The 26,880-nt window shown below is 41.2% G+C and overlaps 1 protein-coding gene across 2 annotated transcripts in view; it reads left to right on the forward strand.

Annotated features, from left to right (window-relative positions):
* The window catches only part of CRTC1 (CREB regulated transcription coactivator 1), a 222,764-nt gene that overhangs the window by 138,299 nt on the left and 57,585 nt on the right, over positions 1 to 26,880 (forward strand). For both annotated transcript variants that reach the window (XM_089687919.1, XM_089687920.1), the window contains exon 10: positions 14,833 to 15,078. In XM_089687919.1, the coding sequence (XP_089544045.1) occupies positions 14,833 to 15,078 (246 nt within the window). The remainder of the gene's footprint in view (positions 1 to 14,832; positions 15,079 to 26,880) is intronic.

The raw sequence follows: 26,880 nt of genomic DNA on the forward strand, positions 1-26,880 counted from the left end.
GGAGCAGCTCCACTGCAATGGGTCTCCCCAGCTCACAATACACTTACAACTCACCCAGTGGTATGCCTACTCAGGGACCTGACATAAGTTGGGATTGTGTTATCCAGGAAGGAATTTCCTGCAGCATGCTAGGTCTTTTGGGCCAAATTGCAACTGTGCTTACTGTTTTAGAATGCAGAGGCTGTAAATGTACTTCTCTTTCCCCTCCAAAATGCATTTTTGACATGCCTACATTGGTAGAGACCTCTGAGCCTTTTATTACACAGGATCTCTCTGTCGAAGAGTCTTGCAAATCCTTCCTGGATAATGTTATTCTTGAGGAACCACAGGCAGCTGTCATAGCTCCCAGAGTTAGATACCAGATTGGTACTTATTGATGCTGTGCATGCCATGTTAAAGTAACAACAGCCTATAGCTTCTATTAGTGATGTTACTACGTCTGGGATCCCTCACAAGTCCTAAAACTATTAACTTTTCTCATACACTCCTTACATAAAGGTGGTTTGTACAGCGTTTGGGAAAACTTCTGATTATTATTATTATACAGGATTTATATGGTGCCAACAGTTTGCTCAGCGCTTTACAATATAACGGGAGACAATACAGAAACAATACAGTTCAATACAAGAGGGTTATGAGGGCCCTGCTCCTTGGAACCAACTTCTCCCAAATATTTTACTGACCAGTACCCATTTCAGGAGATTTTTTATCAGTGGTTCATTTACCACTGTGTATTCAGTGGTTTCCCAAAACAGACTTATACTTGTTCAGGGGTGTGAAAATTTTTGAAAAAAACGAATTGTCTAAGGACTAAATCGGTGTCCCAATCTACTTGTTCCTCATGACAATCAACTTGTCCTGATTTAAAAGAAAATAAAAAAATGTAACCAATACCGTATTGAATTCTGGGAAGCTTTGTGGAAGGTCTTGGGATTTTAAAAGCAAAAGGGCTTTATGGCGACTTAAACGTTTAATATTTTTAACAATGGGCTGTTTTTCTCCTCCTCCCCTCCCTGCCTGTCTCCTGCACCGCACCCTGGGACTAGCAGGGAGGAAAGAGTCCTTGCAGTATAATGAGCACTGATTGGGTGCTCCCCAGGAAAGGGGAGTTTAGGGCTTATCCTTTATCCCTTTTGCTGCCAGAGCCCTTTTTGTGTTTTTTGCACACGTTTAAAAAAAAAAAAAAATCACCATAGAGAATAAAATACTGGTAGTTCCAATTTTTAATGTCCCACATTATTACAGCAAAGTTCTTAGAAACGCAATATTGCAGTAAATAATACAAGTTAATTGTAGGGCACCAAAAAGCAATAAATTACCCAATTTTATGGTAAAATAGGAAAGATGAGGTTGCACCTGAGTACATAGATATCCAACATGGCAAAACTTAAATTTGCGTGCGCTTGTGAAATGGCGACAAACTTTGGTACCTTATACTTTCTATAGGCAACACTTTTGAAGCCCCTTATATGTCAGTAGAGTGTAACAGAGGAGATCTGCTGCTAGAATTATTGCTCTCATTTTGGCGTGCATGGTGATGTGTAACGTGTATTGCAATCAATGTTTTCATGCGTCGGCGCCCTGGCATGTGCTTTTTGTTTTTTTTTTTTGTTTCTTTGGGGGGGGAGGGGGGTTATGTGCTTGGGTCCAATTTAAATTTTTTACAGTTAAAACATTTTCTCCCCCCCCCCCCATATGATGATTTTTGGTAACAGGTTCCCTTTATTGAGACATCCAAGGTCTAAAAGAGGGGATTCTTGCATTGTAGTGGGCCGTGTGGAGGCAATCGGGTGGCAGCGTTGCTGCCTGAATACTTCCACTTGACAGGTGAGCCCTGCTGCTTCCCACAGCAGGGCTAAAGTTTAGAAAAAACGACATGCCCGATGCCTGGACTTACATGTCTCAGGCGATATAAATTGAACATCCTTGCTTGTTACTATGCCAGTCTGTCAAACTTTAAGACTATCAACTAACATGTCCCAGGATCCAGGTAATCTCTCTACTGAAGCTTTGTTTAACGTGTATATTCCCAATAATTGTCTATCTTATTCCCTGAATTAGTTTTCTATCTGTGAATATGAGGAGAACTCTGACTGAAATCTTGATCTGCAGAACAGCAGCATCTGAAATGCTTGATGCACATGCATCACCTTGCTGCCTTTTTGGACTCCCTAATTATGGATTTCTCAGGGCATAATAATACTCCTTTACCCCAGCTGAGGAAACCTACGCCACAAATTGGGAAAATCCTCCCCTGTCAGAGTCAAAGAAGAGTTCCTTTTTATTACTTCAATCTCCAAGTCAAAACCCAAATCAGGAGTCCGGTTTAATCCCTAGAGAGGAGATATCTGTTGGCCTTTGCAGGCACTTGGTCAGCAAGCATCACAAATGCCTGGGTACAAGATGTGATTTCCAGAGGCTGCAAGCTAATGTTCCTCTTTGTCTCTTTGCCCCTAACCTGCTTCATGTGGTCCAACCTGCCTGTGTGTCTGCACAGATTAACAGATCTCCATGCTGCTCTTGCACATCTTCTGAACCGAGGAGTTTTGTTTTTTTCCATAATTACAAAGGCCCCTTGTCACGATATTTGCACAGTGGTTTTTCACATGCACAGTTTTGGGAAAAAATATAATTTAATGGATTTTAGTGCACAAAAAAGCAACATAATACCCCCCCTTTTTTTTGGGGGGGGGGGGGGGTAAAATATAAGAGGTTGCCTAACAGGTCACACTTTAAAATGGCGCACGCCTGTAGAACGGTGCCAAACTATGACACTTAAAAATCTCAATAGGTGACGCTTTAAAAGCCTTTTTTTACGTGTTATTTTTTTATTTTTATGCTGTCCCTTTTTTATTTTTCTATATTTTGATCACTTTTATTGCCATCACAAGGAGTGTCAAGGGGGCAAGCAATCCTCTCTGCACCTTCTGTCACAAATTTAAGAGTATGGCCGTGCGGGGCTCCACCCACATGGCTGTGTTTATTGTTGCACAGTAATCTGTGAATGAATGAACTACAACTACAATCTGCTACTGCAGCAGAAGGATTGTAGATAAGAGAACTGTGAGGGCACTGGTGAGCATGAACAGATGGAATGTGCAATCTGACAGCTCTCCATTCAGATGTGCAGAATCTTGTGGCTGAAAGCCTGAGCAGCTGAAATTGCCTGTTAAAAAAAACAAAAAAAAAAACCTCACATGATTGTCTTTTCAAGGAAGACGAGAGGCCCTTGTCCAATTTATCAAAGATGGTACAGGAGGGAAAGTTTTATTCCTACAGCAAAAGATCCTAAAACTCCCCGGTCTCTACCTCAAAATGCAGAGCACCTAACCACTCTACCCAGGTTTCAACTTAAAAACCTAAGTTCATTCCCTTCTTTCAGCACAGGACTTGAGCCACAAAGCTCAAGAAGTCTTCACCAAAGCTCTCTTCCGAATGAAGGGGTGCCCTAATTTTTAGGAGTGGGGGGGGACATTTGTTTGCCTCTCTCTGGGTCCCAGACCTGTGGCTTCAAGCTTTCATTTAAAAGGTATTACAGAAGGGTTGAAAGCCTTACCTCCTCACTGCTGTCTACTCTCAAATCAATCAAAAACTGATCAAGGACAGTCAGATTTGCAGAATTTCCTGAACCACCTCTTGTCCCAGAAAGTAGTTGTGCTGGTACTATTAAAAGACAGGTTCAAAGGATTTTATTTAAACCCGTTCATGATGCCAAAGCCCAGTAGGAGTGTTTGTCTTATTCTGAACATAAAATCCCTCAACACATACATTCAAATTCCAAAATTTTGCATGGAATTCACAAAGTCAGTAATTGCCTCTTTAAGACAATAGACATCAATAGACATCCAAGGAGCCTATCTACATGTTCCACTTCATCTACCTCATCATTGCTTTCTGTGCTTTGCAGTGGCAGAAAATCCCTTCCAGTTCATCAGTGTATTCACAAGTCCTAGCACCTCTTCTTGCCTTTCTCAAAATTCAGGTCATGGGCTATCTAGACCACCACCTCCTGAAGGACTACTCTCCCTTCCAGCTGTTGGAAAACTTCCATGGTCAGTTCAGATGCTTCAGGATTTTAGTGGGGTGATCAGTTTAAAAATTAGGCCCAGAGGCCCAGAAAAGAAAGTGATCTCAATGCTGAAGTGTTGGCTCTGAGAGAATGAAGAGACATCCCACAATGAGACTCTGCATGAGAGTTCTAGGCCTCATGGCAGCCTCCTTCAAGACTGTACCATTCAGTTTCATTCACTTGCTCTTCAACACAACATCTTGTCTACCTGGAACAAGCATGTTCCTCTCTTGAACTACCCATGGGCTCCTTTCCAGCCCAGCAAGGAACTTAACATCTTGGCAGATCTTAAACCCAGCCCTAATAGAGTAAGTCCTTTCCCTGTCACTGAAAAGAAATAATAGATACCAGTCTTTCAGGCTGGGGAGGAGTCTTCCAGGTTCCTCACAGTGGTCACCCGACTCCTGGAGCTTCACAGCAGTTTGGATGGCTTTACAACACTGGGCCCTCTTTCTTCGGTGACATCCAGTCGGGGTGCAGTCAGACAATGGTACGGTTGTCTACATCAACCACCAAGGGGCACCAGGAGACTTGCAGCCTTGAAAAAGCAAACAAGATAATCTTTTGGATGGAAACTCACTGAAATCTGCTTTTGACGGCCTAGGAGTAGGAAAACTGGAAAGCAGATTACCTGAGCCATCACGTTTCACGCAGACATATTCCATATATGTCATGTCAGAAATGAACACTGGATGTAGTCCACCTTGCCACCAATTTTTACGACAAACTACCTATGTTTGTAGCCAGGACCAAGGATCCTCCAGCACTTTTCCTGGATGCCTTGATTCTCCCCTGCTGTCAGTTCAGGCTAATCCTTTACCTTTCCTCCAGTACAAATTCTACCTAGTCTGCTCCACAAGCTAGAGCAATAGAAGAAGCGAGTGATTCTCATTGGAGCAAACTGGCCTAAAGCCTGGTGCATACTCAAGCTACCAAGAGGACCCCTGGCCTCTCCCCTACAGGGCTAATATGGTATCCTAGGACCCTCTATTCTGCCCTGCCTCTTAGTTTTTGGCTTTATTGGCATGGAATTAGAAGCCTGTGTCTTTAAAAGATAGAGGGGTCTCTGCGTCTGTTGTTCCTACCTTACTAAAAGCCAGAAAACCTAATTCCAGGAAGATCTACTATTCTACTTTGGAAATCCTTCTTTGCCTGGTGTGAACACAGACACTTCAATTCCTGCCTTGTATTCCTGCTTTCCTACAATCAAGTCTTGACCAGAACTGGGCCCTAAGCAATCTGAAAGCACAGGTCTTGGCCTTGTTTATGCGGTTTCAAAAAACTGACTTTGCTCTCCCTTGTCAAAACTTTGCTGCACCCTGTGCTTCCTTAGGATCAACTTGGTTCTCTCTGCTCTGCAGAAGCCACCCTTTGAATTCATTTGGATATTCCCTTAGATGACTTGTCAGAGTTGGTGGCTGTCTCCTGTAAGGAGCCTTTCCTCATATTTCACAAAGACAAGGTTGTTTTGGGCCCAAGGTAATATCAGACCTCCACCGCAGTGAGAACATAGTCCTACCATCCTTATGCCCTGCTCCAAACCATCCAAAGGAAATCTCTCCATTATCTGGACATAGAGCCAGCTACATCTTCGATCATACAGATTCCTGTTTTGTTCTGTCAGCAGAGCCTAGAAAGGGACACTCTGGTTTCTCATCCATCTGGTAAAGTAGAACTTAGAAACAGACAGCTAAGGTTTATACACGTGAGGACAAATCTTCTGTGCTTTTACCTGTTCATTCCCAGATCAGTGGTAGTTTCCTGAACAGTTCCGCACCAAGCATCCATAGCCCAACTGTGTAAGACTACCACCTGATCTTCTGTTCATACCTTTTCAAAGTTGTTCCAGGTGGATGTCCAGTCTTGTGTGGATGCAGCATTCAGACGCAAGGTTCTTCCAGGGGAACTCCAAATTGGGTCTGTTGACAGTTTGTTGTTGGGCCTGTTTGCAAAGTTCTGTTTGCCTAGGGTCTTTAGGGAATTAATTTAGGGTCTCTAGGGAATTTTGACTTGTATGTTCTATATCTTGGACACAGACCACCATCCCCTCCATTCCTTTTTTACTCTGCATTGCTTGCTTCAAAACTGAGAACTCAACGGAATGGGGTAGAGTTATAAGGTAAGTCGGTTTGTTCTCAAAAGCTAGCCACTGTCCAATCACCTGAAGGTATGAGCCACTAATCCAGGGTCTATGCATACTTTGTGTTCTGTATTCTAAGATATGGAATTTCCAGGTAAGTCAAAATTCCTCTTTCCCATCTTCCAGGACAACACATGAGAGGGAGTATCTCCACCTACCACACATTATCCACAATCAAAAAGAGCACAGTCACCTAGGATTTAGAGAAGATCTGTTAAGAAGAGTGGACCAAAATCCCTCCTGAGATGTGTGCAAACCTGGTAATCGACTACAAGAAACGTCTGTGCTTGCTAAGAAGGATTTCTCCACCAAGTACTAAGTCATGTTTTGCTTGGGGAGCAAATACTTATTTTACTCACTGACCTGTAGCTCGGTTTATAACATTTGAATAGTGTTTTTTCTGGATTTTTGGTTGATATTCTGTCTCATTTAAAATACACCTATGATGAAAATTCTAGACCCTTAATTTCTTTGTAAGTGGGAAAACTTACAAAATCTGCAGGGGATTAAATATTTTCCCCAATTTACATGTGATATTTGTTATTACATTTAGTTGTCTTTGAGAGATGGTCCTCTTTTGCAGATTTGTTGCTGTTTCTTGTAAGAACTATGAATTTTGAGGGAGCCATGGACTGTATAGGCACTAAAATTCTCATTAAAATTTTACAGTTCTGCTTGGACCTTGAAGAAGGGGACACTCCCCGAAAGCTTGTCCTCAAAATTGTATGTTAGTGCAAATAAAAAAAGTATCACGGACAATACTGAATTGTTTGTCACAATTTTATTGAAACTACACATGCGGTGCAATTTTTGTCCGAAACACATGCGGTTTCCAGCACCCCTATAGTGTGAATCCAGCTTAGTTTTACCAGGTGCATCTTAAGACCTCACCTGATGCCAGCTTTAGGCACATGGTCCTCCTAGGTAGCTCTATAATTTCTTGAAGACCGGGCATTTTCTGGCACTTTTTGTTTACATGTAACATTTAAGTTTGCTAGTTTTTGCTAGAAAATATTTTAGAACCCCCAAACATGTTTTTTGTTAAAGCAGAGGCCCTAGAGAAAAAATTGGTAGGTTTTGCAATTTATGTTGCACGGTATTTGCGCAGCGGTTTCAAATGCAATTTTATGGGGAAAAAAAACTATATATATAACCCAATTTTTTGTAAAATCTAAGATGATTCTATGCTGAGTAAATGGATACCAAATGTCACTGCTTATACCCGTGTAGCGGCGACAAACGACGTAACTTTTACTATCCATAGGCAACACTTTAAAAGCTTTTACAAGTTACCACTTAAGATTTACAGAGGTCTGGTGCTAGAATTACTGGCCATGATAATGCCCACGATTCGCGGTGATACCTCATACATTTTCATCTTTGTACCTGTCACAAGGAATGTAAACATCCTCGTGACAGATACTCTTTATGCAGGGATCTGAAGTCTATAAGACCCCAAATCCCTCCTCTGCACTTAAAAGCATTCAAAACACCAGGATCTGTGTTTTTTTGTTTTTAAAATGGCACCTTTAAGTTCCGAGTAAACCAGAAGTGATGTCAGGTAATCATTTCCAGCTCATTATAATGGAGAGCCAATCAAAACCAATCCCAGTGTTGCCCGGATGTGCCAGCTGGTCGCTCAAGTCTCCTAGTGGGGTGGGTGATCCCAAGAGAGTAGTGAAAGGGGAAGGACGTCACCTCCCACAGATTGTAAAAGCAGTTGGGTGACTGCTTAGCTGCTCCGATTGCTTTTACAAGAGAGCTGATCCCCGGCTTTAGAAAGACGAACCGTGTTTCCTACACTCAAGAAAGAAAGCAGAATTTTTGTACTTTAGAAAAATCAGTTTTCTGGAGTTCATTAAGGCGCCACCACTCTGGCACTTTTTGTTGGCTGATAGCTAAAAACAGTGGGAAATTTGAGTGGAGAGTGAAAAACAGTTTTACTTTTGACTGCTGGTTATTGCTGGTGCTTGTAGTTGCTCTGTTTTCTTCTTTGGGTCTTGCTAAAAGCTTTTACTTTTTGAAATCACTTTTTCTGTCACTGTTTAAATAGCATTTTTTTATTTCTCTCCTTGCTTTCCTTCAGGCTGCTAATTAAGGGGAGGGGTTAATTGGTCACAGGTTCTCCAGTTACGTTATAACTTGCTGTAGAGCTCACTCTGAGCTTGCTCATCCTTGAGCTTCCCTGTATTATGCTTGCCGGACCTTTTGACTAAGTTGACATTTGATAAGTGGAGTTAAAAAACCAGAGTTGAAAACAGGAGATTATAACAGGAGTCTACTAACCTGTAAGTGACAATTGATATTTCTTATTAGAAATATTAATATTGTAACTGGGATATGAGTGCTAGCAGGGTTGAAGGTTTTGTGCAGTGCGCAGTGTGCCGCATTCCTAGATTGTAAGCTCGAAAGAGCAGGGCCCTTGATCCCCTCATGTTTTGCATTGTATTGGTATTGTTCTGTCACATGTTCTGTCCCCCTTTGTAATGTACAGCGCTGAGCGAACTATTGGCGCTTTATAAATACTGTATAATAATAATAATATTAATGTATGCAACAATGGAGTCACAGCTCCAGGATGGAAACCGCTGCAACAGATGTGAGTGTATTGCCCTTCTGGAAGCTTGTGTTAGAGATCTGGAGGAGCAAGTTGCAACACTGGGCAGAACCGACAACCTTGAAAGGGGTCTTCTGCTCCCTGAGCAGGTAGCTAATGGGATTGATGTGGAGGGGCTAATCAGGAGGAAGGTGGGTTACTGTAGCGAGAGGGAGTGGTAGGGGCTCACAGAAAAGGAAGGCCGGCCCTGCGTTTGTGCACCCAAACAGATTTGCCAGGTTGGGTGAAGATTTGGGGGTGGCAAGCTCAGGTATGGCAGCCCTGGAGGTTGTTGCTATCCCTAACAGCTTACATATATGAAATGGTTCAGCGAGCGCTAGGAGCAAAGAATTGAAGCAGCAAATGCACTAAAAGGAAACCTAAAATGTTCAATAAGCAAAGAGTGCAGCGCTAATAAACAATGAATATATACAAAGATATGCCTGAGGCTCACCATCAATTCGTAACGGTAAATATGTTAAAACCGTGTTGATAAAAGTCCACAAAATATTATGTGACAGTTCTCTGATATTTTAGGGAAGTTATAAACGAGCAGGTGACTCCAATATTCCCATCAAGGCATAAAACTTGGTGTCGTGCATGAAATCTTAAAATTGCGCACTCACCAGATGCGCAGTAGGTAAGCGCAATGATCAACCAGAGGTCCCCTCTTATCCTGGAGAAAAGATACAGCTCACACTGGGTACTCTTCTGCTATGTTAGGATGGCGCCTATAGAGGTCTTCTCTAGTTGTGGGCTGCAGTGGGGGTCAGCAAATTGTGTCCCTCTCCTATGGGCCTTAGGGATGGTCACCAATGGATCCTGGGGGGTTAAATGCTCGACGTGGAGCAAAGAATAGTATCCATAGTGCAGTATGTTGAGTAATCAAATAATTTATTGTGGATGAAAAATTAAAAGTTGTAAACACACATGATAAAATCAGGAAAGTCCTTCGCCAGTAAATACAGGTAGATGAGTAGCATAGGGCGGAAAAACTACTAGATAAACTAACCAGCTGGGTAGTTGTATGGCCACCGGACCTCCTTGATCCGGTGGCGTGAGTGGCTCCTCCTTGACGCGTTTTGCACAACTAGTGCATTCTCAAAAGGGGTGATGCCGTAGAAGCCTGGACGTCCGTTGTGGTGCTATTTATACTTATACTATTTATATGCTATTTATAGGTATACCTACTGTGCATCTGGTGAGTGCGCAATTATAAGATTTCCTGCACGATACCAAGTTTTATGCCTTGATGGGAATATTGGAGTCACCTGCTCATTTAGAACTTCCCAAAAATATCAGAGAACTGTCACATAATATTTTGTGACTTTTTATCAGCACTGTTTTAACATATTTACCGTTACGAATTTGATGGTGAGCCTCAGGCATATCCTTAACAGCTTGGAGGGCAGACCATCTGGGAGGGTTGGTGAGGGTAGTACAGGATGGCCTAGACAGTTGGTGGTAGTAGGAAATTCGATAATCAGAAGGACTGATAGAATAATTTGTTGCCAGGACTGCCTCAACTGAATGGTATGCGGTCTCCCTGGTGCCATGGTTCGGCATGTGGTGGACCGGGTTGATAAATTACTGAGAGGGGTTGGGCATGACACAGCTGTCTTGGTCCATGTTGGAACCAATGAGAGAAAACATGGAAGGTGGAGGTTCCTTAAGAATCAATTTAAAGCACTTGGCTGTAAGTTGAAGGGAAGGACCTCCGAGGTGAAATTCTTTTGCCATGCCCAACTCAGGAAAGACAGGGAGATTAGAGAGCTAAATCCATGGCTAAAGACCTGCTGTAAGAGGGAACGATTTGGGTTTCTAGAGCACTGGGCTGACTTTTCTTTGGGGTACAACCTATATGCTAGAGATAGTTTGCACCTAAATAGGTGGTCTGCTGTGCTGGGGAAGAAGCTTATGGGGAGGCTGGAGGAGTATTTAAACTAGGATCGAGGGGGGAGGGAGAATTAAATGGGGTGGACAGATCAGACAGGGGTCAGTTCTTATTGGTGGGTGGAATAGGGGAAGATGGGGAGAGGGCTATGGCAGATAAGAAGGTTCCCATGTTACAAACACCATTGGAATTGGTACCATTTGTATGAAAATAAAAAATATGCAAAATACGTGTGCAATGCATTAGCTTTGGTGCATGAAGAGAACTATGATCTAATTGGTATTGCTGAATCTTGGCTTATCCTTCACATGAGTGGGCCATTAATATTCATGGCTATGTTCTCTTTCGGAGAGACAGGGTAAAAAGGAAAGGTGGTGGTGTCTGTCTCTATGTGAGAAGTGATCTCGGAGTGAGTGTGAACGAGTACCTGATGTAAAGTGTGATGAGGCTGGTGGGTGGTACTGCACGTAGGGGTGCATACTGCAAAGGTAATTGTTGGTGTTTATTATATGCCTTCCATTGTTAATGAAGAGGTGGGGACTCCGCTCCTTGCACAGATCGAAAAGGGCTGGGACAGTGATGATAATGGGGGATTTTAACTACCCGTAAATTGACTGGAGTAATTTTACTGCAGGAACAGTTAAAGGGAAAAAATTTATAAACCTACTACAGGACAGTTTTATGGTACAGTTCATAGAGGCCCCAACTATGAATGCTCTGCTGGACCTGGTAATCTCAAACCATGCAGAGCTTATTACGAATGTCCATATAAAAGAACATCTGGGTAGCAGTGACCATAACATTATTTCATTTATTGTAAACAAGCACATATGGGAAAAATAAAAACACCAATAATAAGGGAGCTAATTTTCCAAGGCTGAGTGAGAGCTGCTCTCCATTGGCATCAATGAACACAACACAGAAATGGGAGTTCTTCAAAAAGACTGTATGTGAACACACTGCAAAATATATTCCCATGGGCAACAAGTTTAAAAGGCTAAAAATCAAACCTATGTGGCTTACAGCCAAAGTTAATAAAAAAAGGAAAGAAACCTATATATAAGAAGAAAAGCGCTTTTATTAAATATAAAAATGAAGGAAAACTATCATTTAAACATTACAAAGAATTTAACAGAATATGTAAAAAGGAAATAAAGGCCGCAAAAAGTGAAAATGAAAGCCAGATTGCAAAAGATAGCAGGACGAACCCCAAAAAATTCTTCAAATATATTAATTGTAAAAAGGTCAGGTCCAAGTATGTATGCCCTTTACAAAATCTAGAGTGGGTGACTGGGGACAAAGAGAAGGCAAATTTATTAAATACCTTCTTCAGCTCTGTGTATACGAAGGAGCATGAGGGAGCTCTTGTCCATAATGGACATGGTATTGACACAGCTCCAGATGATCCTCATTGGCTCACAATTGATATGATCAGGAATTTTTAGACAGAATAAAGGTGAATAAAGCACCTGGACCGGATGGCATACACTCATGGGTCCTTAAAGAATTGAGCTCTGTCATTTCAAAGCCATTGTTTCTAATTTTTAGGGACTCTATAATGACTGGCATAGTACCACTGGATTGGCGTAAGGCCAATGTGGTGCCAATATTTAAAAAGGGGTCACAAGTAATTATAGTCCTATTAGTTTAACTTCTATAGTTGTGAAGATACTGTAGAGTTTAATAAAAGACCACATAGATAAGTTCTTGCTGGAAAAAAATATTTTAAGCAACAGACAGCATGGATTCATGAAAGACAGAAATTGTCAAACAAATCTGATTTCTTTTTTATGAGGAGGTGAGCAAAACCTTGGACAGGGGGGTGGCGGTGGACATGGTATACTTGGATTTAGCAAAAGCGTTTGACACAGTTCCCCACACACTGCTAATGTGTAAGGTTATGTCTACATGCTTGTATGTAAATGGATAGAAAACTGGCTAAAAGATCGTATTCAGAGAGTAGTGGTTAATGATTCATACTCTGAATGGTCTATGGTTGTTAGTGGTGTACCCCAAGGTTCAGTGTTTGGACCTTTACTTAATATATTTATAAACAATATAGGTTCTGGGATTAAAAATCCCATTTCAGACTTTGCAGATGACACCAAGCTGTGCAGTGGAATCACGTCCTTACTGGATGTCTCCAATTTACAAGCCGACATCAATGCACTGTTTAATTGGCAACTATGTGGCAAATGAGGTTTAATGTTGATAAATGTAAGGTTATGCACTTGGGGGCTAAGAATATGCATGCATCATACATACTAGGGGGAGTACAACTGGGGAAATCAATGGTGAAAGATCTGGGTGTTCTGGTAGATTACAAACTTAATAATGGCATGCAATGCCAAGCTGCAGTTTCTAAAGTGAGCAAAATCCTTTCTTGTATTAAGAGGTGTAGACTCCAGAGAGATCTTTCTACCCCTGTACAAATGAGTAGCAAGACCTCATATTGAATATGCAGTTCAGTTTTGGGCACCAATTCACAAAAAGAACATTAGAGAACTGGAGAAATATACACACAATATAACTGCTTACTAACATTTATAGGTAAAGTTGATCCAGGGAATATCAGATTGCCTCTCGGGGAATCGGGAAGGAATTTTTTTTCCCCTGCAGGAGCAAATTGGATCATGCTTTGCTGTTTTTTTGCCTACCTCTGGATCAACTGTGGGTATAGGATTATAACTGTTTTCTTTTTTTTTTTTAATATGGTTGAACTGGATGACTATGTGATCTTCTAACACTGCTTTTCTACAGAGTGAAGCATACTGGGATGGAGGAGTGGGAGGAGTTTATCCTGGCTGATAATTGGCTTTTTTGCAAGTTGTCCAGTTCCTTCCTGTTGATGGCAGTATAACCCAATTGTCTCTGGATTCTGTATACCTTAATAAACTCCATGAAATTGATTTTACTGCATGCACCAAAGTTCTTATTTTACACCTTTTGTTTAATGTCCGTGTTAAGGACACGTGCTTTTGATTAACATTCATTGTTCATTGAGCTTTGGAGCGAAGTAGAACTGACCCAAAGTCTCGTACAATATTCTTATTTGTAGCAGACTTGTATAACAAAGTTTTGAAAGTCTGGCTTTTTCATACCTGAAACCAATAATTTTAAATTAAAGGAGTACTGTGACTTTGCTGACCCGTAGTACTGAAAATGCTGGTATTACTAGCTAGCATAACAGGTATTCGGTGTTGAAGTTAGTGGCAGTATGGCCACTTTCTTTTTAAAAAGGAAACCTCAAGTCAGATCTCATTGCAAGATTGCTTTAAACTGCATCTGTCTTGTTTAACCACATCAGTCTCAGATGTAGTTTTGAAACTATAAATACATTTATTTTTCCTGGTGGCTTTTTAAAATGACCAGTCTTAGCTGCTTTTGTGGGTTGCGATGACTTAGACTGTCATCTCTCCGTTGAGTTGATCTCTTGGGTTTTTGATGCCAATTCTTCTTTCACATTAAACATCTATCTGTCCTAAAAAAAAATTAAAGAAAAAGTGTAATGCATTAGGCTAGATATACAAGTTGGAAAGACAGCAGTTGCCAGTTTTAAAGTGGAACTCCACCAAATGTTTCTTACACTTTTGCTTGGTCCCATATTAGTGTTTTTGTAAAAGCACAAGGGTAGGTCTTGTCATTTACTTGCCCTTCATCTCCCCTTTTCTGTTAACAGAAGGCCTTGAATTCTGTGAGCAGTATACATAATGTGTTATGAACAGACAAGAGGTAAAGAGAGTGAAATATATGGTCCTTCACAGCTAAGAGATGTATCCGGCAGGAATAAGACTATAATTTGTACCATCTCCAGCATCCATCTGGACCTAGTATAAACAGCATTAGAAGAAACTTATTTGGGACAGCAAAATTCTTAAAAGCGTTCATCTTCAGTTGCCACTCTGGCCTCCTGCATCACCAGCAGCATTCTCTGCTTGTTTTCTTTGTGCAGAGCATTTTTTAAATGGCATGCATATGTAGAATTTCTTTATGCTATATATCATAACAGTGCTGTCTGTGCTGTAATACCTACTGGTTAATGCATTTGGAAAGCTGAACATCTGCTTGTTTTTAAATACTTGTGTAATAAAGATGCACTGCATTTGCTAATTTTAATTCCTCCTGTTTTTCAGGCTGTAGCAATGGATGCATTGTCACTGGAACAGCAGCTACCCCCTTATACTTTTTTTACACAGTCAGCTTCTCCGCAGCAAACACAAGTGCCAAGTGGCCTGCCGCAGAGTTCCTCAATGATGCAGGGCTCCAATTTACAGAGAGGAACACAACTGCCTCCCCTTACTGTCTCAATATCAACAACAGTTCCTCAGTCCCCTCCTGGTATCCAAACTCCTTCTTCACTGGCTATAGATATAAATTCGGTAAGTTTTTCAGTGGGCATTGGTCAGAAATTTACACCATACTTCATTATTGTCAGATTTTACTGTGATCTCTTAGTTAAAGTGTGCATTAGTGTGCAACAAACATGCAGTAATGCATTTTCAGGATTTTTCCCTTTTTTATGTTTTACACCTGGTGATCTTACCAGTAACGCACTCTGTCCTGAGGTGAAAAAGCTTACTTGCTGCACTCTTTGAAGGTGCAACACTGCACCTTAGGCCTCCTCACTTCAGCAGCTGGGCTGCTATAGTGACCACTGCACACTGCTGATTAAAAGGATTATGGTGATCATACTTGATTCCGTTTAATCGTATAATCAATGTGCGATTTGATCAAAACAATCAAATCTGCAAACAGGCAAATCAGAATAACCTCTTGTTCGGTCAATTTCAGACATGATTTAGATTGAATTTAGTCAAACTGAATTGACTGGCCAGGGTAGAAAATTTACTGTTTTGCATATAATGGCAATGATGAGATGTTCTGTTCATATATCGAAATTTCGCGGGGAAAACCGATATGCGATCAGTAACTTACAATCTTATTTTTCAACTGTTGATCGAAATACACTTCCCTATGTGTGTCATATCAGTTGAATGGGTTGTCAACTATAGACCAGTTATTGCTATTTGGATAGATCAATTAGAAAAGTAATTGATCATTTTCGGAAGTGTGCTTGGCTACCATTATATTGGCTCTTCTTTGATATGCTAGCAGATATTAGATACTAAACTTTTAATATAGAACACTCATTAATCCACATATTCTGCATATGCTTACCATCCCTTTGCTTCCTTGATGTGACATATATGGTACTTTTGAGTATGGTAAGCATGTGACTCCCAAACCTCCAATGTGACAGCACTGTGATTGTCTCCTTCGACACCTAGCATTGTCACTCGAAGGTGGTGAGGGAGTTCTCAGCCATGTGCAATATCTGACCAAATTTACTTGTAGCAGACATCAGGCATCAAAGGACACACAACGTTTATGGCCAGCATTGGCATTAACCTTTTCCCTGTGAGTAAAGCAAAAGTCACAGAAGGACTGATGTACCCCCTATTTACCAGTATACAGTGTTTACAGGTTCTCTTTTTGGAAACGTCATTGTATTGGATCCCTCTCGTTATGTTCAATGGATGCAGATTAGGACATTAGAATTTGCTCTCAACACTATTACACTAAAGTCCCAATCATTTATTGGTTCAGTGTCCGCAGAAGAGATTGATGGATTGAAATTGGTCTTCTTCTCTACTACCGGTCTGTGGCGGTTGACATCCAGAGCTCAATTTCTTCTTTGGAAGCCTAGGAAGTTTTCTGCTGCAGTTCTGAGGCTGATAGAATTGTGTTAAACTGGAAACAGTGGTTGGATTCTATTCCAAATGATTGGTTAGTCTGTAGTCCTTTTTTTTAGTTTTATGCTCATTTACCACACTGGACAGCCAGGCAAGGAAAATCTCTCTGCCTCCAGGTGATGCTCTAGGAAAATTTTCAACACCACACAGTGTCCTATCACAAAGGAAGTGAGCTGGAAATAGTAAAGCAAAACCAGAAAGTAAGAAAATGGTATTTTTGCTGTATGGTAGAAGTGCTTGAATCACAAAAAATCTAGGAAAAAAAAAAACCTATTTAGATCAAAAAGTAAACTTTATGCATGCACACAACTGGGCTAAGGTTTTAGAAAGGTTTTCATTGTGTTCTGCAGTAAGCATACAGAACAAATAAGTTACCGTATTTTTCGCTCCATAAGATGCACCTAGGTTTTAGAGGCAGAAAACTAGAAAAAAAATATTCTGAATCAATGGACTGCAGACGTAGTACAGGAGATGACCAGAGACTGCGGACACAGTACAGGAGATGACCAGAGACTGCGGACACAGTACAGGAGATGACCAGAGACTGCGGACACAGTACAGGAAATGACCAGAGACTGCGGACACAGTACATCATATAAAGTCCCAACAGGGCCCCTCCACCCAGAATATCAAATGATCTGACACCATACATCAAGGAAAAGGACTACAACTCCCAGCATCTGTCATTTTTACTTGCAGAAGGCAGGCTATTGAAGGCAGGGGGTGCACTGAGCTCCGAGGACAGGCCACACCAGTAGATAGGACCAGACTGCAGAGCAGGGAGCGCACTATGGACACATGCCAGGAAAGGGGAGGAGCTGTAAGGACAGGCCACCCCTTGCGACCAAACCGGACTGCAGAGCAGGGAGTGCAGTACATAGACATGCCAGGAGCGGGGACGAGCTCCAAGGACAGGCCACACCTGCAGGGCGGACCGGACTGCAGAGCAAGCTGGCTGGGTTCGGCGAGGGGACTGCCTGCTATGAAGAGCTGTGGGGACAGTCCGCTGAGAGAGGGGATAAGGTAGGGTGAACTTCGGTGACAGCCTGCAGTGGGATGGAACAGCCACTGGCCCTAACACGGCAGCGGTGACAGGTGGAGGACTGGTCAGTATTCGCTCCATAAGACGCAGAGACATTTTCCCCCATATTTTTTGGGGGAAAAAGTGGAGCAAAAAATACGGTAGGTTAAAAAAATAAAATTATGGTATCGTTTTATTTAACAAAATGTATTCTAAATTTCGGCTGTTCAAAGTAGTCACAACAGCTAACATATTGGCGCATTCTTTCTACAATGGAAATCAAATATTCATAAAATCCTTCTCAATACTTTCATAAGTTTCCACAAATGTATTGCACTCTAGGTTGCTTTTCTTTCACCCTTTTGGTCTAGTTGATTTCAAACCAGCTTGATGAAGTTGAGTTAGGTCTGTGCTGGCCATTCCATGATTTGAAGCCTACTGTCTTGCTCTTTTCTAAAAGTAGTTCTGACAAAGCCTAGTATGTTTTGGGTCATATTTTTAGTGTAGGATAAATCGTAGATTAACTAGGAGTAGACCAGAGGGTAATGTCCAGTGCTGTAAAATGCTGTGGTATTCCTTTTGATCCAGGGTGCCAGTCACTCTGACACTGCTGAATCTAGTTGGAGCCACAGATAATCACCCAACCTTCTCTATGTTTGAGTGAAGACCCTCCATTTTTGTCTGCTCAATGGCAAACAAAAACCCTTGGTGATGAACTGAAGGGTGCAGGCCCAAACTTTGAAGTATAAAGGAATGTTGATCTAGGCAGGGAGAAGAAAGTCCTAGCATTTGCCCGTACAGATAATGACTTCCTAGTGGGCTCGCACCTGAGGGTTAGAATCCTAGCCCAAACAGGCTTGAGCTTATCACTGACTAGAACACAGGTGAAATGTGTTTTATTTTAAACCTCAGAAAACTAGGGTCTGGTGTTCTCTTTGCTTTTGACCCATGGAGAAATGGCAAAATCAAACGAGCTACAGTCAGGTCCATAAATATCGAAACAATTCTAACATTTTTGGCTCTATACACCACCACAATGAATTTGAAATGAAATTATCAAGATGTGCTTTAACTGCAGACTGTCCGCTTTAATTTTGAGGGTATTTACATCCAAATCAGGTGAACGGTGTAGGAATTACAACAGTTTGCATATGTGCCTCCCACTTGTTAAGGGACCAAAAGTAATGGGGCACAAATAATAATCATAAATCAAACTTTCACTTTCACCTTCTCCATACTCTTCCCTTCCCATCACTGGTACAAGTTGATCTTGGTCTCATCACAGTTCTGGAACATCCTATGGACAGATGAGACCAAGATCAACTTGTACCAGAGTAATGGGAAGAGAAGAGTATGGAGAAGGAAAGGAACTGCTCATGATCCTAAGCATACCACCTCATCAGTGAAGCATAGTGGTGGTAGTGTCATGGCGTGGGCATGTATGGCTGCCAATGGAACTGGTTCTCTTGTATTTATTGATGTGACTGCTGACAAAAGCAGCAGGATGAATTCTGAAGAGTTTCAGGCAATATTATCTGCTCATATTCAGCCAAATGCTTCAGAACTCATTGGATGCCGCTTCACAGTGCAGATGGACAATGACTCAAAGCATACTGCAAAAGCAACCAAAGAGTTTTTTAAGGGAAAGAAGTGGAATGTTATGCAATGGCCAAGTCAGTCACCTGACCTGAATCCGATTGAGCATGCATTTCACTTGCTGAAGACAAAACTGAAGGGAAAATGCCCCAAGAACAAGCAGGAACTAAAGACAGTTGCAGTAGAGGCCTGGCAGAGCATCACCAGGGGGAAACCCAGCATCTGGTGATGTCTATGTGTTCCAGACTTCAGGCTGTAATTGACTGCAAAGGATTTGCAACCAAGTATTAAAAAGTGAAAGTTTGATTTCTGAATATTATTCTGTCCCATTACTTTTGGTCCCTTAACAAGTGGGAGGCACATATGCAAACTGTTGTAATTCCTACACCGTTCACCTGATTTGGATGTAAATACCCTCAAATTAAAGCTGACAGTCTGCAGTTAAAGCACATCTTGTTCGTTTCATTTCAAATCCATTGTGGTGGTGTATAGAGCCAAAAATGTTAGAATTGTGTCGATGTCCCAATATTTATGGACCTGACTGTACGTGTTGGTGACCCACAAACATACTTGTGCCTCTATACACATACTTCATGATTAACTCTAAATTGATAACCTGCAAAGAATATTAAAGCATCACAAGTAGACAATTTTGGGAACCCTAGTTTTTTGCATGTAATTTTAAAGTGTAAGTTCACTTTTTAAAAAAAAATAATAATAATAAATGCACATCTTAGTGCAGGTAAAGTTCATTTATTTATTAGGCACCTGTGAAGTATTGCACCCGTGATCAGCAGATTTCCGGTGTAATGCAAGGCTCCTGAAGACTGTCAGTGTAATCTGTCTGCCCATACCTTGTACGGGCAGGCAGTTACATGACAACTACATAGAGTGCTCACCAGTTCTCTGAAAACTACAAGCCATTAGCTGCAAAAGCTGATGGTGTTGTGGCTTTTTGTTTTTTTGTTTTTTTGTTTTTTTTTTTAGTCCTGACTGCGAGTGCGGGGAGAAGATCCTCGTCTCACTGTCACTAGAGGCGGCAGATCAGGGATGAGCTGCAGCAGTGGGACAAGTTCCACCCTAAAATGGGTGTAACATGTTCCCAAAGGTGAATTTATGCTTTAAGGCTTGACATGGCATGTATCCATTTATGCAACCAGCTCCATCTTTTATATTTTACCAAAAAATTAGGTATATTGTTTGTGCGTATTACAACTCATTTAGTTATTTCCTGAAACTGTGTTTGATAAACTGCCACTATTTTATTTATCCAGTGACTCTACTTTCAGGAAATATCTCAACTGTGAAGCATTGTGATATAAATGTTATGGGTTGTGCTTGTTTTGCTGCTTAAGGGCCTGAGCAGCTTGCACGAATTGTATTAACTTTGAATTCTACATCATATTTAAATGTCCTTGATGACACAGGATCACCAGTAGCAATCAACCAAGAAATTATGGAATGGCCTAGTCAAAGTCCTGATTTGAATCCCATTGAAATGTTGTGGAATATAAGTTCATGCAGGGAAATAAAGAAATATGTTGCAACTGAATTATTTTGTATGGAGTAGTGGTAAAAAATTTAATAGTCTGTTAGAACCTACTGAGCAAATTCTTTTTCCACCAGACATCATTACATCTATTTGATATTTTGGTAAATGATTAAAAAAGGGAATATTTCCTTATGTTTTTAAGTATATTACACTGATCTGCAGACACTGTTTGAATAAAAGTCTACTTGTTTGCAAGGTCAAAGATATTGAAAAAGCTTCCTAAGTCTATGGGATGTGGCTTAAATTTTCATGTCAAACATTGGTTCACATGGATGCCGATGTGCAGCATGTGGATGTTAAGACCCACCCTCCTGCTGCCGCATCTGTGCACTGTGTGGTCCGCAAAAGGTAAAGTAGTCCGTTTATCGAGGATTCTCTAAGTGTACTAATTTTGTTAAAAAAAAAAGTATATTCTGGTGAAAAAGCAGATTGGGTATTGCTAGGATTATGATAGACCTAGTTCACCCTGAAAAGAGAGAAGCTGCAGTGCATGTGGCCACATTATCGGTGAATCCTCTGTATTTATAGGTAAATAGAACCTAGGACTTATTGCTGTGTACACTACACTCATATTCTGCAGTCCTTATACCCTCAAAATGCTCCAAAGCAAGAGTCTTAGTCATCCAATAACCTCAGGGAGGAAATAAAATTTTATTGCATATGCTTTCCTGCACAACGATTATAGAACTAGTATTTTGTCCTAGCCAGCTTTAAAGGAGAATGTTACAAGAATTGGACCATTTAGCATTTTTTGTAATATTTAATGTATAGCACAGCTTACAAAGTGCAGCAGTCGGGAGTTCTTGACATACAGCACAACTTATAGAGTACAGATGGGTATGCACTGTGCAGAGTGGTCAGTGAAGAAGTGCCCCTTACATTAGGGGGTCAGTGTTGTAGTGACCTCCTTATCTTAATAAGTGCATTTTTTGTATATGGCGCCTGTAAAGCATTGAGCCCCCCCCACACGATGTTTGCAGTAAGCAGTGTGGTACCCCTTCTGACGTGTGTCATAATGGCATAGTGCCATCTAACATTTATAGTGGGGTTCAGTCCCCTTGATATTTTATGGGCAATGGTGTACTGCGCGGTGGAAGATTGCAGTGAATGTGCCATCTAAGCCAAAAAAAAGCTTCGGCAACAAAAGGTTTTATACTTGTTTTACTCTTCTAAAAATCAACAAAAATGTTTTGACTTCAAATGTACTTTTTGTTTTAATGGTGATTTGTTTTTTTTCTCTGTTGTGAACACAAAGCATAGGAAAATATTTGTCAAATTTTTCTTTGCGTAATTAGGTTTTATAGTTAAGTGTTTTTTATTCTTAGTGGTACGTTAGAAAACATAAGATAATGTTCTGAAACTCTAGGTTATACTACCACCTTCAGGAGAATTGGACACTGGCAAAGCTTTGAAAACAGCCCAGTATAACCCCCTCTCTATCCCAACATGCTTCAATGTTTTGCTAGTGACATTAGAACGGACATTTTCTATCTGCTCTGAGACGCAAATACTTTTCACATTCTATCATTTTTTTTCTTTATTTCTAGCAAGATTTTTCAGTTGCTGCAGTGCCACTGGGGCTCCTTTTTTTGTAGCTTTCAGATCAGTTTCTTCTTGGGTTTTGCTCTATACCTGGACCCTGCAAGGAAAAAATGCATAACTGACCTGTAATGTCACCTTTAGGCACTCGATCCTGCCTTTGATGCTCTGGTAGGCACGAGATACAATTTGTTGAGCTGGAATCCAGTCCTTGAAGACTATTTAGGGGCTATGACAGGTAAAGTGAGTAACATTGATTCTTATTACAATGACACCTGAAAGTGGGTGGGATATATTAGACCACAAGTGAACGTTTCTGAAGCTGTGTTGAAAGCAAAAAAAAAAAGGGGGGGGGGGCAAATGTAAGAATTTGAGCGACTTTGACAAAGGTCAAATCGTAATGGCTAGACTACTAAGTAAGAGCAACTCCAAAACTGCAATTCTTCTGGGATTATATCAGTGAAAAAAATGCTGCGCTACATATACAAAAATTCACAATATCTATAAAATATATAAACATAGAACAGTGATATCAAATAACAAAGATTGTGACTTCAAAGAAAAATATTCCAAAAAAAGAAATTAAAGTCCAATTAATTAAGTGTTCTCCTGTGACCTCTCCTTGAGATAACGACCACTGTGTGCATCTGTCACAGAGTTCCAGTGCAAAACATCCTCCCATATATCTGCTCACCTCCAGCAGCGTGACCTCACATTATACAATGTTTTGGTCTAACTGCACTTTTGGTCCCAAATGTATGGACTCTGAAGATCAAATTGCTGAGTAATCCAGAGCCTGCTCCCTCCATATTACTGCCTCAAGCTCAGCCGTATTCCTCATAAACAAAAGCTCAACATAGTGCTTTATCCTTTAAAAACTTTTATTGCACATTAAACATAAGAAATGCACTCACATTCCGTAGGCGCATATCTGCACCAGGTATGGTGAACATCTAGTAATGTACTAAGTGGGCACAAGATGACAGTATCCTCTCCAGCAGCATAGAACCAGTCCAGGTCCAAAACGTCACTATACAATGTATTGCAAGGCAATGCATGGGCTCGATGTGTAACTGCAAATGCCTACAGATATGACAATCCTGGAGCGATGTGTGGATTACTACTACCGCTGTTCCAATTAATTTTAACGTTGTTAAATCATCTGCACAGTCCTTCCCGACGCGTTTCACCACAGATCACGTAACTTTATCAAGGGGAGGCTGGGCTGGTTCTATGCTGCTGGGGATGATACTGCCATCTTCTGCCTAATTAGTACATTACTGGATGTTCACCCTAACTGGTGCAGATATGCACCTACTGAATGTGAGTGCATTTCTTATGTTTAATGTTTAATAAAAGTTTTTAAAGGATAAAGCACTATGTTGAGCTTTTGTTTGAGGAATATGGCTGAGCCTGAGGCGGTTATCTGGAGGGAGCATCCTTTTGAAGATTAAATTGCTGTATAATAACTCCAGAGTCCATACATTTGTGACCAAAAGTGCAGTTAGACCAAAACATTGTATAATGTGAGGTCACAATGCTGGAGGTGAGCAGATATATGGTGGAGGATGTTTTACACTGGAACTCTGTGACAGATGCACACGGTGGTCGTTGTCTCAAGGAGGAGTCACAGGAGAACACTTGATTGGATTTTAATTTCTGTTTTTGGAGTATTTTTCTTTGAAGTCACATACTTTGTTTTTTTTATATCACTTTTCTATGTTTATATATTTTATAGATATTGTGCATTTTTGTATATGTAGCGCAGCATTTTTTTCATTGATATTCTTCATCATTTAGCCCACTGAGACATGGGTTGTGTGCACAAACTGTAACCGTATTCAAATTATACTTATTTATTCACCATAGTAAGTGCTTGAGTTTATTCACATATTCAACTCTTCTGGGATGTTTCCGTCTGTGTCTGTAGTGATTTGGGCCTGTCAAGATTGGTCCAAGGAAGGAGAACTGGGGACAGGGTCATGGATGGCCAAGACTCACACCCTTAGGGAGCTAAGGCTGGCCCATTTAGATGAATCCAATAGAATAGCTACTGTAGCTTAAACTGCTTAAATAGTTAATGCTGGTTCTGATAGTTTGTTGCATATGGGGCTGCATAGCCTCAGACTGGTCAGGCTGCCCATACTAATCCGTGTCCATAGCCAAAAGCACCTGCATTGGGAATGTGAGCATCATAACTGGACCACAGAGTAATGGAAGAAGGTGACCCAGTCAGATTAATTGATGAATGGTTTTAGAAACACAACAAGACGTTGGAGGTGTTGACTTCCTCCAAATTCTCCAGATCTCAATCCAGTCGAGAGTTTGTGGGATGTGCTGAAAGAACAAGTCTGATCCATGGTGCCTTACATCGCAACTTTCAGGTCTTTAAGCATCTGCTACTGACAGCTTGGTGTCAGATACTACAGCATACCTTCAAAGGTCTGTTGGAGTCCATGCCTCGATGACTGTGGTGGATAGTCAGTATTATGGATGATTGCTATATTTTTCTTCACTTTTTCAACTGATGCTTCTATCTAGATCCAACTGCTTATTGCCTCAGGGCTTTTTAGTAGTTTTCGGATCGGTTTCTGTCAATGTATATCTTTGGAACTATACCTGGACCCTGCATCATTGGGCTGACCTGTAATATTTGCTTCAGGCACTGGATCCTGCACTTGGCGTGTACCTTGGCACATGGTGTAACAAGTGTAGCTAACTGCTGGGTGCTATAAGGTCCAGGGCTATAGTCAATTCCTATAGCTTAAGACCCCTTTGTGAGTATTGCCCACCAGTGATGGGTGACGTTTGGTCCCCTTGGAGGATCTACAGTGTGGATACGGTAAGACAGGGTTTCCCTGTAAATTGCAGCCATGTCCTGTTTTGTATGTGGGGTGTTATTTCACTTGTGTGCTATCCCCCTCTGTAAATGTGTCTACCACATTTGGTGAAAGGTATCATTTAGGTTTAGAATTTGGAGTGTTCTTTCTAACACAGCATTACTCCTTGGGCAGTGATGTAATTGCAGACCCCTTCCTGCTGGCGTACTTCTGCCCACTAAAAATGCATGAAGCAGTTGTGCTACCTGCTTCTCCAGAGGCACACACACACAGCACTTGTGTTTTTATAGTGGCTACTTTCCAGATATGCAGATACCCTCTCGTTCCTCCTCCAGTTCATGAGTTTCCCACAGGTGATCCACTCACTTTACAATGGCGGAGACAGGGTGCAAAGACAAAAGAATCTAATAGCACTCAGGCTATAGACCGCACCAAGGAAAACCAAAACTCTTCAAGGTGAAAGCATTCCCCTGCACTGGAGCAAGGCCCCATATTAACACAGGTTAACTTATTTTAGCTCTGTTTCAGGAGCACAGCAAACAGACCTATCTAAGGCACATTTTACTGTAACTATGATTTCTTTTTAAAATCTTGATCGTCCTGGGGCTAAAAGCTGTCTTTCTTTTTCACCACCTGAATCTGTTCAGAAGTATGACCTTGATTCTTCTCACTTTTCAAGAAATATATTGAGCAGGGTGAGGTAGATGCAAATAAGGACTCTATCAGTTTGTTCACCTTCTACATTTTTTGAGACACAAGCTAAGGCTTCATGCACAATGCTTTCTACAGTAAGCTTGCTTATTGATGCAGTGTGTACTGGACTATGTTTAACAGCACCTGAATCTCCTCAGCCAAATCAAGCTGATAAGGGTACTAAATGGATGGTGAAATGAGGATTGGGTAAATCCTGACAATATTTATCCCTCGTAAACTCTTTACCGAGTCCTATCCTATGGAAATGGAAACTATGAAAAAATGGTCCTTTTTTTGGTAGTGGATCCTGCCATCTTGGTTCAGGCATCTCACTGTTTGTCGAAATGTCTCCTCTTTAAGAAATCAGTTGACAGGTGCTCTGAAACCTTACTGAGGCAGCTTTCAATGGTCTTGATCTTCAGCTGGCTATTCCCGCTATGTCCATTTGTCAGACCGTAGCTACCTGGACAAATGGGCAGGAGAATGATCCTGTGTTTGAAGATCTTGTTCTTCTGTAACAATTACAGTTCATGCCTTTTTAGCATTTGTTTTTGTGTCAATGCACTGGAGAATATAATTTGCTTGGTTTTTGACACTGCCCTCTCTACATATGCTGAATGTTGTGGTTACAGGCTTGGTTTGCTGAGCCTTCTTATTAAAGGTGTCTTTTATTCATGCTTTTGATGGTGAAAGCCTTATTGGAAGTTGCTAGGTGAAGGTATTTCTACCCCATGAAAAACAGCCCTAGGCTACTGCTACTGTGGTTACTACCCCTTCGCATTGAAAGAGATTCTTTCTCTATTCTTTCGTCATAAGCCTTGGACCCCTAAATTCTCCAAGTCTTATTGGAAGCACTCTTCAAAATGAAGGTGTGCCATCGCTCTGGAAAGGGGGGGGGGGGTTGTTGGCCTTAGCACAAGACTGGGCCAAATTGTCCTGAACATTTGAGTTCAATCTGTAATCTTCAGTGGCTACAAAGTAACATCTTTATCTTTGCCCACTCCTTACTGCCAATATTTCAACTTCAACTTACACCAGCAGATTTGTGGGCTGTGGTAAATCAACCTTCGGAGCATGGAGTGGTAATCCCACTCCCTGCAGAAGTAAGGTTCACAGGGTTTTACTCAAACCTATTCACAGTCCCAAAACCTGGAGAGAGGTGTCCCATTTTGGCCTTCAAATCCTAA

Source organism: Staurois parvus, unplaced genomic scaffold, assembly GCF_062004578.1.
Source record: "Staurois parvus isolate SC_StPar_1 unplaced genomic scaffold, SC_StPar_1.0 ptg000439l, whole genome shotgun sequence".
In the NCBI taxonomy this organism is placed as follows: domain Eukaryota; kingdom Metazoa; phylum Chordata; class Amphibia; order Anura; family Ranidae; genus Staurois; species Staurois parvus.